The sequence below is a fragment of the Pagrus pagrus genome (genome assembly GCF_965226575.1).
Source record: "Pagrus pagrus genome assembly, chromosome: 21".
Taxonomy (NCBI): Eukaryota; Metazoa; Chordata; class Actinopteri; order Spariformes; family Sparidae; genus Pagrus; species Pagrus pagrus.
In genome coordinates this window covers 22,389,911-22,402,652 of record NC_140208.1, presented here as the reverse complement: position 1 = coordinate 22,402,652, position 12,742 = coordinate 22,389,911, and the positions used below count along the sequence as shown (strand labels likewise).

Sequence of the window (12,742 nt, the reverse complement as noted above, 5' to 3'; positions counted from 1 at the left end):
GCCCTCTACTCTGTCCAACTACATTGTTCTTGTTTTATAAATTGGGACATACTGTAGGTGAGAATAACTAACGAGAGGCAGAACACACTGATCTGGTAAAAGACGCTCACACACACATGTGCCCACCAGCCAAAGAATGACATAAGCAATTCAGATCTTACTTTCAGAGATGTAGAACATGTTCTGTGTGAACTTAGCCTCAGGGCAGATGGGTCAACATTTACTTGAAGCCCACTCTGTCTTTTGGAAATGAAGTCATCATTTGCTTTCCCATTCAGGTTGTGGTATAAAACATATTTTCTGCCTGGATTATGTAGTCACCTCCTCTTGAGTGAAGGATGACTCATATTTACAAAGAGCAGGAGGATGACAGTGGAGACTGCTGTTCACATCCTGAGTCTGATGTGTGTTTAGATTTAGGCAACAAAAGCTAAGACTACAAACACCTCGTGCATTAACTCTCTGTCGACCACCATCTTTTCCAACCCATCCTCATACCTAAACAAGGACTAATAGGTTGATTGCCTGTGATTCCCATAACATAACAGCATTAGGCATAATGGACCGTTGTCATAAGGTTGGTTGGTTAGGCAAGAAAACTACTTGGTTAGGTTTAGGAAAATGTCATGGTTTGGCTTTAAATAACTACATTACTTACGTAACTTCAGTTACCAACATACCCATGGTACGTACATAACTGCAGGAACGCTATGTACATGATGTAACTTAACTACATTTGCAAGTCAAAATAACTCAAGTTTTAGTTAAACATTGGACATAAACTGTAGTCTCCTGGTTGAGAGTCCTGAGCTTGTGTAACGCTACCATCTGTCCCTGACCTCCTCCCTATGTGGGCTTTGTCACGCTTTATATTACTTCTCCTGACTTCCTCCTTTGCTGTCGTAATGATTACAACAGCCACTAGAGGTTGCCATCAGAGAAAAAATGGATTGTAATGAGCTACTTTCACAGTCAACATTTGGTAGTTTTTCTGATGAGGATCAGATGTCTCTCCTGAACCTAAACCAAGTGCTGCAAGTGCCTAAACCGAACAAAAAAGTTGCACACATCACAATTTGAACACATCACATTTTGTGATGTGATATTGATATTCTTCACGTCAGTTTCTCTGACAGCCTGTGTCAACAATGGAAATGTAACTGTTTCCAAGTGTATTTTTTTGTCAAATTAGAAAATACCTGTGACTAATGTGTCTTGTGTCAGTGCAGAAATACCTCCTGCATATTTTCTTCATCAGATGCTTCCTCTTTTGTCTGTTGCTACTTTCTCATAAATACTAGCCTCATGTTTTTTTGCTTATCTCTTTCATTTCTCTCTCAATCTCTCTGTCGCTGCATCGGCGCTCCTCTGTTGTATCTCTCAACAGTTGTGTAACTCATTAGCTTCATTTCTGTCTTGAAGAAGCTGCTGGTTCAAACACATTTCAAAGTGTATACAACAAACATACAGCGGTGCAACGGCAAACTGTGTGTGTGTGTGTGTGTGTGTGTGTGTGTGTGTGTGTGTTTCTGCGTGCAGAGCTTGTGTACAGGTGAATGTCTAAAAGTGGTTAAACTGCTTCAGTACAGGACGTTAATGATATTAGGCACAACAGAGTCTTTTGAAGTCGGTGGTTCAGATGGAAGGATCCAAGCTTCCTCTCGCAGTAACATCACTTTCACATCAGCAGCAGCCACAACAAAACACACAGCGCGGGTTTCCAGTGCTGTGAAGGTGAAAAGTAAATAAAAATAATGAAAACATGATTTTCAGCAGCTCACCTAATTCTTAGTTTTTCTTTTTCTTTTTTTTTCTTCAGTTATTTAATTCACATTTGTTTTACATGCGTTCTGATAGTGTTGGTTTGAGCATGTTTTATATCACCCATTAACATCATTGTTACATTGTGTACCTGCCCTCCATACGTACAAGTCAAAATCTGCCCCGGGGCACAGAGCAATCAGTGCTGCTAATTACTGCAAGTGAGGCGAGTGAGTGTCTTTATGTAATTGTACAATTTTCTTGACCTTATGAGGCTTCTTTGTTCTGTTCTGTTTCGGGTGTATAACAGAGAAAATGTAAATGACGTGTATTATTATCTCACCTCAAGAAATGGAATTCCATATTGAATTGGAATTGAACAAATATACGGTACATACAGTAGATAGGCTATGTGTACATGTACATGCATAAAGAGATGGACAGATTGAAAGAACAGACAGAAAGATGAATTGGGTGTAATGTCATCAGACTCTAGAGAGTAATGCAACCGCAGACCATAAGTGATCCCCGCTGCCTGTAGTTGAATTTATTAATGGACACAACTATGCACACGCAAATTCACAAATTAAACTGTATTTCCTTTCTCTCTCTCTTCCTCTGCTCTTCTTTTTTCTCATTTATTTTCCCTTTTAATTAATTAACAGATAACAAACATGTGCATGTATGTTATAAGTGTTACTAATGTGGAAACATCATGGGTTAAACATGGTTAAATGGTATCAATTGTGTGTGACAACAAAGCTGTACCAAAACTATTCTATTATTCAATGAAACAATATCCACAGGAGTCACAGAAACAAATAATACGTTGCTACAAAACAAGACAGCCTTTACAAAAGAGACAGAACATAGACAACACGGAGAATAAAGACAAGTGGGACACAAAAAAGAGCAAAGAATGAAGCGAGCAATGAGGGGCTTATTTCTCCACGTTCCTCAGTGTATTCCAACCAGTAGACAGGAAGTGTTTAACTATTAGGTGAGCCTTGGTAAAGATTTCTCCCTCCTCCCTCCAAGCCCTCCCTCCCAGGGGAGAGCAGAGAAGCTTGCACAAGCAGATTTAGCACATGGTATTGACTTAAGGAGATGTTTTTTTCTCAAGGCAACGCCTTGGAGGAAAAAAAAAACAGGGAGAAAGAAAGACAAAGGGGAGAATGGAAGAAAAGAAAAAGAATGGGAATCCAATACACAGGGAGGGAGGAGATGAATGTATTGGTGGGGGGTTTAAGCTGTGATCCATGTTGTCTGTTTAAATGGATGGATAGAGAAGGACCAGGCAGATGAATGGTGGGATTTCAACATCGTGTCAGAGTCAAAAGCAATACACACACCACTTAGTCGGAAGTCACGCTCGACTTATACGGTTGCTCGAGGCCAATACTGTAAAATGGAAAAAACATTTTGTGAAGCCAACAGGATTTTTAATTTTTTCCCCCCAGAAATTCAGTATCTTCAGTCCTGTTCACCTGCCGCAACAGCATGGTATAGCTTTTACCTTATGAGTCTGTGTGTGTGTGTGTGTGTGTGTGTGTGTGTCATCATGACAAAATGTAGTCCTGGAGACACCTTTTGTAGTGGGAACTACCACAGAAGCAGGTTTGAGTACTTTGCAAAGTGTTCATATGTCTGTCTGTGGACAGATTTTGGCTGAGCTCAAAGATGGGTGGGGGTCCATGCAAGGGTGCCAGAAGTAAGGGGGTAGGAATGTGGGAAGGTGCCTGTATGAAATTAGGTATAAGTGAAGACCATCTTGTGATGGGATCACACCAGCCGTGACGCCAAATCGGTGCGTATGGTGCAATGGTACAAATGACATCAGAGCGATAAGTTTGGTTAAACAGGTGAGCTACCATGTTTAATGTCGCACATCCTTTGTATCAAACGAGGGAATATATCTGCAAAACACATGATATATGTCAGTGCTGACATAGGTTAAAAGTTGACCATGCAATGGTTGGGCATATAAAATATATCTGTTACAGTTTACAAACTTATGTGCTCCATTGCACCATACTCACTGATTTGGCACTGATATCATCAAAGCATGCACCTGCATCTTTAGCCATACAATAAATATGTGATCAATTCAACTGCACCAAAATACAACTTCCAAGAAATAAGCAGAACAACCCCACCACCAACATAAGAATCCAATGTTTCTGCAACACTTTAATTCATAATTCATTCTTTAGACTATTTTGATTTTCCATCATATTGGAGGCTGCAACATACGTTGTTGCACGTCACTCACCACAAACATCATAAATCCCCACCTTGCTGTCTAAGGTTTGTAAGGTTTATACTGTACATGTGGCTGATGATGAAACAAAAAGAGTCAACGGCCATCTAATTTGAAACATAAAATCTTACTCTTACTTTTACTCTTACTAAACACGACTACATATTCAGCTGGAACCCATTCTCATTCATTAAAAAGGCGAAGACAGATGTAAACTAAGTCCACCGTTATTCTTGGGTTTCAGAGGAAAATCCACAGTGCAAAGAGAGGCTTTCAGCAGTACAGAAATTTAAATCTCAAAGTCCATCCCTCCACTGCTGCTACAGTATAATTATGACAGGACTGGACACTTTGGTGAGCATTTTTCAAGTCTTTTAAAACTGACCGTATATATAAAGAAATCTAACTGAACCAAAGGAACAAAAATGCATAATTTCCCCATAGTTTTCCCATGTCTGTTAGGAGCAAGGAAACCAAATATATGAACACACACACACACACACAGACACAATTATAAGGAACTGACACACTGCTTCCCTAACGATTTGTGGTGTTTGTGTTGCGGCATGGAACTAAGTGTGTGTGTGTGTGTTTGCGGATCCCAGCTGGTGCTTGCATGTGTGCTTGTACCCCTGTGTGTGTGTGTGTTGCCAGCAGGCGGGTGGCCTGGGCCACCCCGTAAAGGTGATGTGTGGCGGCTATTTGGAGTCTGGACGTGGCAGGTTAGCTCACTCCAGCCCGCTAATATTTTATACGGCAGCTCTCTCCAGTCTTATCATATTTTATACGGCTGCAATAACAAACTGTCGAGAGCAAAAGGGACCGCCTGCCACTGCACATGCTGCCAGTAGTAAACCAGGCACAGGCTCAAAACAGCAGAGGCATGCTTCTGGTGAGTAACACGGCAGTTGACCAATGCGGTGTCAACTGAGTACTTTTACAGTAAACAAACAGAATGAGGCACCCAGAGTGATAACTGAAAGAACAAGGCACAATTAATAGAAACACAGCCATCTGAGTGACAGGCATGGAGCCACTCCAAGAAGGGAGCCAGCAGTCATTTGGTCCTATTGTCTAATTCATTTCTGAGCCGACATCTGTCCCTGTCCCGCTGCCCACTGAACACACACACACACACACACACACACACACACACACACACACACACACACACACACACACACACACGGGGCGGTGTGGGTTGCTCCATGTGTTCATGAATTCAACGCCACTGAGAGTATGCAAGTGTGATCAGGAGAGGCACATGATAAAAAGAAGTTGAGTGTTTACCAGCAGCACTGCTGATTAAAGTGAAAGTTTTCAAAAGTATAGATAGCATAGAGGAGAGAGGAAAAATATAAAGAAAAATACATATGGAAGGGATGCAAAATGAGCAAGAGTTGAGACATAAAAAGAACAACATAATGTGAAAGTAAGGGAAAGAAGCAGGCATCTCTGCAAGGAAATGAAAATACAGATACAAAAAAAGGTTGCATATGAAGAGGTATTAGCTCAGAGGGGATTGTGGGTGCTGACGGGTGTTTTCTTACCTGGGGCAGATAGAGGAAGGCTGGGGGGCATTGCAGAGAGTGGGGCAACATCCCGGACCCGGACAGTAGCACACAGCCGGAGTTCGCCATAGAGCACAGCATGTGGAGACGGGACACCTTACTCATAGAGACTCAGTCACACCTCTCTCTACCGAAGCTTCTCTCACCTCTCAACCTCTCTGGACCACTCTCCCTCTGCCTTTCTGTACTGCCGTCCTCTCCCCTCTCGCTTATTTACTTCTGTCAGCAGTACCGATGAGCAGTCAGAGAGTTACAACTTCAGTGGATGCAGATGAGGGATGCCCGCGCAGAGACACACACACACACACACACACACACACACCATACACACCACTGCAGGCACACACTCTGAGAAGCTGAAACGTCAGACGTATCGTGTGTGTGTGTGTGTGTGTATGAGTGTGTGTGGGAATCTAATGTGTGCAGACAGCCAAAGTGATGCTTCTCCTTCTGTCCTTCTCTCCTATGTTTACTTTGAGGAAGAGGTGGAGAAGCCAGGGCACGCGAATGAGTACGGAGGGAGGGAGAAAAGAAGGGCTGGAGGAAGGAGGAGGGAAACAGAAAGGAGTGTAGAGGAGGAGGCAGAGGCAGGAGGCGGGACAAAGGAGGCTTGGGAGGTCCTTAAGGAAAGGGAGGGAGTGATTGGAGAAAGGATGAGAGGCTAGGAGGGTTGTGAGAAAGGGATTGGATGGCTCAGAAGTGGCTGGGAGAGGGAGGAGAAGGAGGAATAGGAGGGAAGTCTCTGGGGGATTCTAACATCAAATGGGCATGCATGAGAGAGAGAGACAGAAGAAGAGAGATAAAGAGCGTGTGTGTCTTTTTCTACGCGTGCACGTGTACACACATTACAATAAGAGAGCAGCTGATCCATGCCGTTAACCCTTTCCAGAGAGGTTCAGGACAGACCAGTCGCTAAGCGCCATCTCATAATAATAACAGCTGTTGTAGTGCGGCTGTTTTGCCAAGCAGAAAACTAAAATAAATCGCAAACCTGCTATCCTCAAAGCTGTCCACATACACCCATCTTCATACAAAAAATTCAAATCACCCCATTGATTTCCATCTTTATGAATTATTTCTCCTGTAAATCAGTTTAGCTGTGTTACTCCAGCCTTTACATGATCCCGCTGTTTTGAGAGAACGTTACAAGCAGCTGCTGTTTGGCTTTGTTATATAATTCATTTCAGTTTTCTTTTGCTGCTCATCTAATGGTCTGAATAAAAAGGCGTCATTATTGGAAGGTGGAAAAAAACCTTCGCAATAATTTTAATTTTATTTAAGAAACAACTAAGGATGGACACAATAACACTGTGTTTAACAGCACTGAAAAAATATCACAGAGCTGTTTCATTTATAATGCAGCTGTGGGGAGGATACTTTCTTTAAGCATAGCTTTTCCCCAGAAAGGATATAGCTAATGGCTTAATAATGAGATACAGTAAAATATACAACCCCAACCCCCTCACTTTCCTCTCCTCTCCTTTGTCCCTCTGCGGGGCCTCTGAGAGGAAATGCAAACAGCAGTTTATTTATATTTTACTGTTATATTTGTTGTTCGATGTACTACAACACTGACTCCATGTTAGTTTAATCAGAGGCTGGACATTTATTTATTTATTTATTTCGGCATGTTATTAGACAGTCATCATCACACATCATCTTAGTTAAAAATCAGGTAGTACACATGGCCGAAAGGGAAAGCGGGAGAAGCAGATGCTTATCTAGTCCCGCCCCCGTTGCCCACAGAATACATTATTTCCACAAGTTATATTTCTTTTGTATTTTGACGTACATGTTACAGCAGCATGCAGTGAACAGAGCTGCAGTCCAGCTCTAGACAGTCAACAGAGTCAGTTGAATTCTTCACAAAAGTGGATATTTGTACTTTTCAGTGTCAGCTATTGTTTGGGTACAGTTGGTACTTGTTTAGTCTTCCCTGTAGTCTCAACATAGCGTTTGCTGATTCCTGCCTCTGACCTTTACCAGACTCTCTTGTTGGTTCAGTTTATAACGATCAATAATCATATTTACATACTTTTTTTTGAAAACACTCAGATTTGCAGATTTTTTGAGTTCCTCATCAAGATTATTCCATTGTCTGACACCCATGACCGACATGGTAAAAGACTTTAATGTAGTTCGTACCTTTCTCTTTCTGAAAACAAAGTTCCCTCTCAGATTGTGTCCCTCCTGTCTATGTAGGAATAGTGTTTGTAAGTTGTGAGGGAGGCTTTTGTTGGCAGCCTTGTACATCATTTGTACTGTGCGGTAGTTTATTAAATCAGGTAATTTGAGTAATTTTGATTTGATATATAATTGATTGGTGTGTTCCCTGTAGTTGGCAAAATGTAGAATTCTCAAAGCCTTTTTTTGAAGCATTAGCAGGGGATGTGTGTTACCTTTATACGTGTGTCCCCAGACCTCTGCACAGTATTGTAGGTGTGGAGAGACTAGTGCACAGTACAACAGATATAGTGCTTTTTGATTAAGTAGTTTTTGCGCTTTCCAAAGTATGGACACACTCCTGGCAAGTTTGCTTTTTAAGTGTTTAATGTGGGTTTTCCAATTTAACCTGTCATCGATAGTCACCCCCAACACTTTGTATTCATTGACCCTTTCGATATTCACTCCATTGACTTGAATGTTAATACTCTTGTTGTGGCCCTTCTTCCCATATAGCATGTATTTAGTTTTCTCTAGATTTAGTGATAGTTTATTTATATTGAACCACAAGTGGAGCTTGGCCATTTCATTATTGACTGTTTCCACTAATTGGTTCAAATCGTTCCCCGAACAAAAAATATTTGTATCATCTGCGAATAATATTAATTTCAAAATATTGGTTACTTTGTATATATCATTTATATATAGTATAAACAGCTTTGGACCCAGTACCGACCCCTGCGGGACCCCACAGACTATTTCTCTCTCTCTCTCGCTCTCTCTCTCTATCTCTCTCACACACACACACACACACACACACACACTCACACACACAGCTTTATTCTATATGTTGTGTTAATAAGTATTTTTCAGTGAATTTCCTTTTTTTTATGTATTGTCAATAATTTGTATTCCGATTTAATTGGTTTCCATCAATACATTTTGCAGGTGAGTTAAAGACAACCGACCAAGGTAAAGCAGTTGTGAGGGAAAGAGTGTCAGTGTCAGACCACTGATGGATATTCATATATTTAATGTCTCTTCATTTCCTGCTTGATTACAATTGTAAAACATAGTAACTACACACATGGACAGACACACACAGGTTGACTGAATGGCAATTTATTCTACAATATCGCTGTAATGTTTCATTATCTAAAGGTATTAGCCAATGTCTAAATCTCCTTTGTGTGTTCATGTGTTTATTATATTCATTTTATATCAAAATGCTAAATATAGAGTGCTACGCTAAAATCCAATGCTGACTTCTAATGAAGTGTTGATAACAAAAAACTTTTGATGAAAAAAATGTTTTGATGTTCCTCCATGAGCTTATTAAAATGATCTCTCACTTAAGGACACAGTGAAAAGAAAAATGACATCATATCGGGGCCAACTCAACCACCGCGGGTAAAAAGAAAGTGGATCATCTCAGAATTGTGACAGGCATTTTTAATCTAATTTTAATTAGAATCCTAAATTTACCTGAACATATTTGTCAGTTTGAGTTTATCTCTATTCAGATGGTTTGATTTTGAGCAAAATGAGTTTATCGTTTGTAAAAACGTTTAATATTGATTACGAATGAACTTGACAACTGATGACAGTCTATTAACAACCAAACCTAATGTAGTCTAATTACTAGAACTTCGGTTGTCAAAAATTCAAACCAATAAAATCAGTCCTGAATTGGTAAGAGTAATCAATAATCAATATCCATCAGTAAGTTCAAATATGGGAGGAGAGTGAGATTAGAAAACAACCACTCCAAATGTTCTTTCCCCACAAAAAATAACTCATACTGAAAATTCAACATTAAAAGAAATCTACCAGTGAAGACAAAAGTCAATTATTTATGGAATTTATTGTTCAAAAAAATAATTTTCTGTCTGTGCATGGCAACGACAGTATGGCTAAGGTGTAATTAAGATGTTAAGAGAGGATTTGGATGTCATCATGGATAAATTAAAATGTAATTGTGCTGAGATGTCCTGCATCCAATTCAAATCCATCCATCAAAACAATTTTTTACATGCTCACGTTTTGACATCCAACATTAATTTGTGAAACTGCTTTCCACTGCTGAACTGAAGTTCCACTTTGGGCAATAACTGTGTACTGCAGAATCATCCAACATTAATAGATTTCTTAGGTGAGCTTGCCTCAGACTGAAATACGAAAAGGAATACTTGCAACACATTATGTAACAGAAGCAAGAGCAATACATTACATTTGGTCTAAGGGTTAGGGTTAAATGTGTCATGCTGCTACTGTTTCCACCCTGCAGTTTGATTTACTATTTGACTTTTTGTGTGTACTCGCTGAGCATATAAAAAAGATTTCAATCCAACGAAAAAAAGTCCCATTGTGATTTCAGCTGAAGTGTACTGTGTACGTCAAAATTTGGAGTAATGCAGCTTTGATGCAATCTTCACTTTTTGTCCTCTCAGGCTCTCAATAAACTGTCACCAGTTACTTGAAACCTCCAGTGCATTTCATTGTTTGTAGTGCAAAATGTCATATGAGAGGTGAGGCATGTTGATGAAATATAGAGCACAGACAGCATTACTGACTCAATCTTTATGTTAAACAATGCAAAGGGCAGCTGTTATCATTACTGTCTGTTCTCATCTGTTATTGATCTTTCTCACAGTCACACCTGTCAAGGAGGGTTGGCAGCTAAAGGTTTTCAGCAGCATTTCTTTTTATTCATTCCTTCTTTAAGTGTAACCTGGGCCTGATGAAACTTCGGAGGCTGGTGACATTGAGGCTTCAAATCCACGCCTTAGCATCACTGCCAGTTTCAACATATTGTAGTACTTATGATTCTTATTCTCAATGCAGATGGATGTGAAGGATACAATGATACAATGGGAAGCATGTTGAGGAGGAGAGTGCAATGCGGCAAGAGGTCAGTGTGTGAGTGTAGGTGAGTGTGCACTTTTTATGCGCGTAAAAACGCACAACAGAGAGAGACAAAGCGACTTCGAGCAAAAACGAACCATGACAATGCAAATCTTCTCCGCAGTAAGAGTGAGCTAACAGGACTGCAAGTGAGAGTCAATGAAAATTAGTTAAGGGAAAATGAGAGGGAGAAAGGCTGCCTGTGGCAGGAGACATAAGAGCCCTTATGTAAGACGCAGGCAGGTTGACTCGGCAGGAAAAGTGACTTTGAAAGCGGTGGCTGGTCCCCGCTGCTGAGCCAAGGCAGTGTTTAAAAAGAGAAGGATTGTTAAGAGGAATCAAAGTGGCCTGAGACTTGACAGGGCGACGACATTAGGCATTCTTTTTCTTCATCCCCTAAGGTGCTTGTCCTCTGCAAGGTGGAACCACACTCACTAAGTCAAAGAACGAAAAAAAAAAGTCTCTTTCTTCTCTCCTCATGCTTCACACACATGCACACACGTGCACGCAAACACACACACTTACACACACACATCTTCCACATTGTACTTTTCCCCCCTTTATTTCCTCTCTTCCTCCTCTCTCCTTTTAAGTGTTGTCTATCTTTTATTGGCTTTTGAACGGTATATCCTCAAAATTGTTGTTAACATTTTATGTAAAGTCATAAGCAATTATAGTTATAATATACAGTAGTCATTATTGTTGATAAAAACACATTAATAAGCATTTTTTAAATGTCCTATGAGCTGAGGTGTCTCATGCTTATTTTTAAATAAACAGGAGAAATTGGGTTTTTGTAAAACTATTTTTCTTCACATTGCTAACACACAATGTGCATTACCAGTGCCACTTTTTCAGAACTCTTCATACAGTCTACATCCTGACCAGACAGTTCATTTCACCTCCAAAACTCACTCAAACCAGCAAAACACTTATAACACTTATCAAAATAAGCTCATTCAACCACACTGGCAACAGATCTCACTCAGAAAGTACACTTTGTTACTCATAACACACAAAAACACTCACAATAGGGAGCACTACATAAATGATGAACTTTTATCTTTAGAGTTTCAATGATTTTTCACATAAATCAGTATTTCATTATATACATGTACACCCTATCGACTGAATTTCCAGCTTCTGAGAAAATATTTTTTAACAGCTCTGATGGAGCTCAGGATTTATCAGGAGGACGGGTGCTTTACTCGGAACAATTTCACTGTATGAATCTGGAGTGTGTGTTTGTGTGTGACCTTAAGAAGTGTATAAGAACAAAGAAAAGAGTGTGTGGAGATTTAAATAATAAATCAAATTAAGCTGCTGTGCCTTGTGCGTGAATGTGCAGAATGTCAAGAGACTGCTACAGTCCAGTCCAGTGCTTTGGATAACTGCTGGACAATCTGCAGTGCTCCCGTGGATATACAGTAAGTGTTACCTGCACATCACTACTGTGGTAAAAATAATGGTTTGTTTTGCAGTTTGCAGTTTTTAGCATAATCATTTATAGTTAAAATAGAGATATGATTTCTTTTGCAATTACCCTTATGACATATCCCTTGATTATAAACAATCCAGTCCTTTAATCAGTAAATATCTTTAAAGTGGAGGTGATCGGTTTATGTATATATGTGTGTGTGTGTGTGTGTGTGTGTGTATGAAAAAGCACAAATTTAATGTTGACATTTGATCTCATTTTTTATAATGATTCTTTTATCTCATGATCATGCCTTTTTCTCTAATAATTATGATTTATCTTGGGAATATTTTTTCATCAAGGTTACTTATCCTCTTCTATTACTGGCAGAAATGGGCTTCAATATTTATCACTGTGAGTCTTGCCCAAAGTTAACAGACTGCAGCAGGTAGGCTGACTGTTTATTCCAAGCTGCTGATGTGCACTGTACCTAATGTTTTTCCCACTATGAATATTTTTGCAACTGAAAATCCTAATTGATTCTGTGCACAAAGCCTGGACATGTCACGTTCTAAATTAATATAAGTTAATATTTTGTTGGTCCTAAATGCTCTTGCTGCTTCTGTACCTGTACTGTAATTCTTAGTTACTTGTTTTGAGTGTGTA

At 39.8% G+C, this 12,742-nt stretch overlaps 1 protein-coding gene across 15 annotated transcripts in view; it reads right to left on the bottom strand.

Moving 5' to 3' along the window:
• LOC311250962 (RNA binding protein fox-1 homolog 3-like) overlaps positions 1 to 12,742 on the bottom strand; it is a 655,829-nt gene that overhangs the window by 166,982 nt on the left and 476,105 nt on the right. The window contains exon 1 of one of the 15 annotated variants that reach the window (XM_084343149.1): positions 5,572 to 6,131. The exons of the other annotated variants lie outside the window; for them this stretch is intronic. Coding sequence (XP_084199275.1) covers positions 5,572 to 5,697 — 126 coding nt within the window. The 5' untranslated portion in view covers positions 5,698 to 6,131. Of the gene's footprint in view, positions 1 to 5,571; positions 6,132 to 12,742 lie in introns of those variants that run through there. 15 annotated transcript variants of the gene reach the window in all.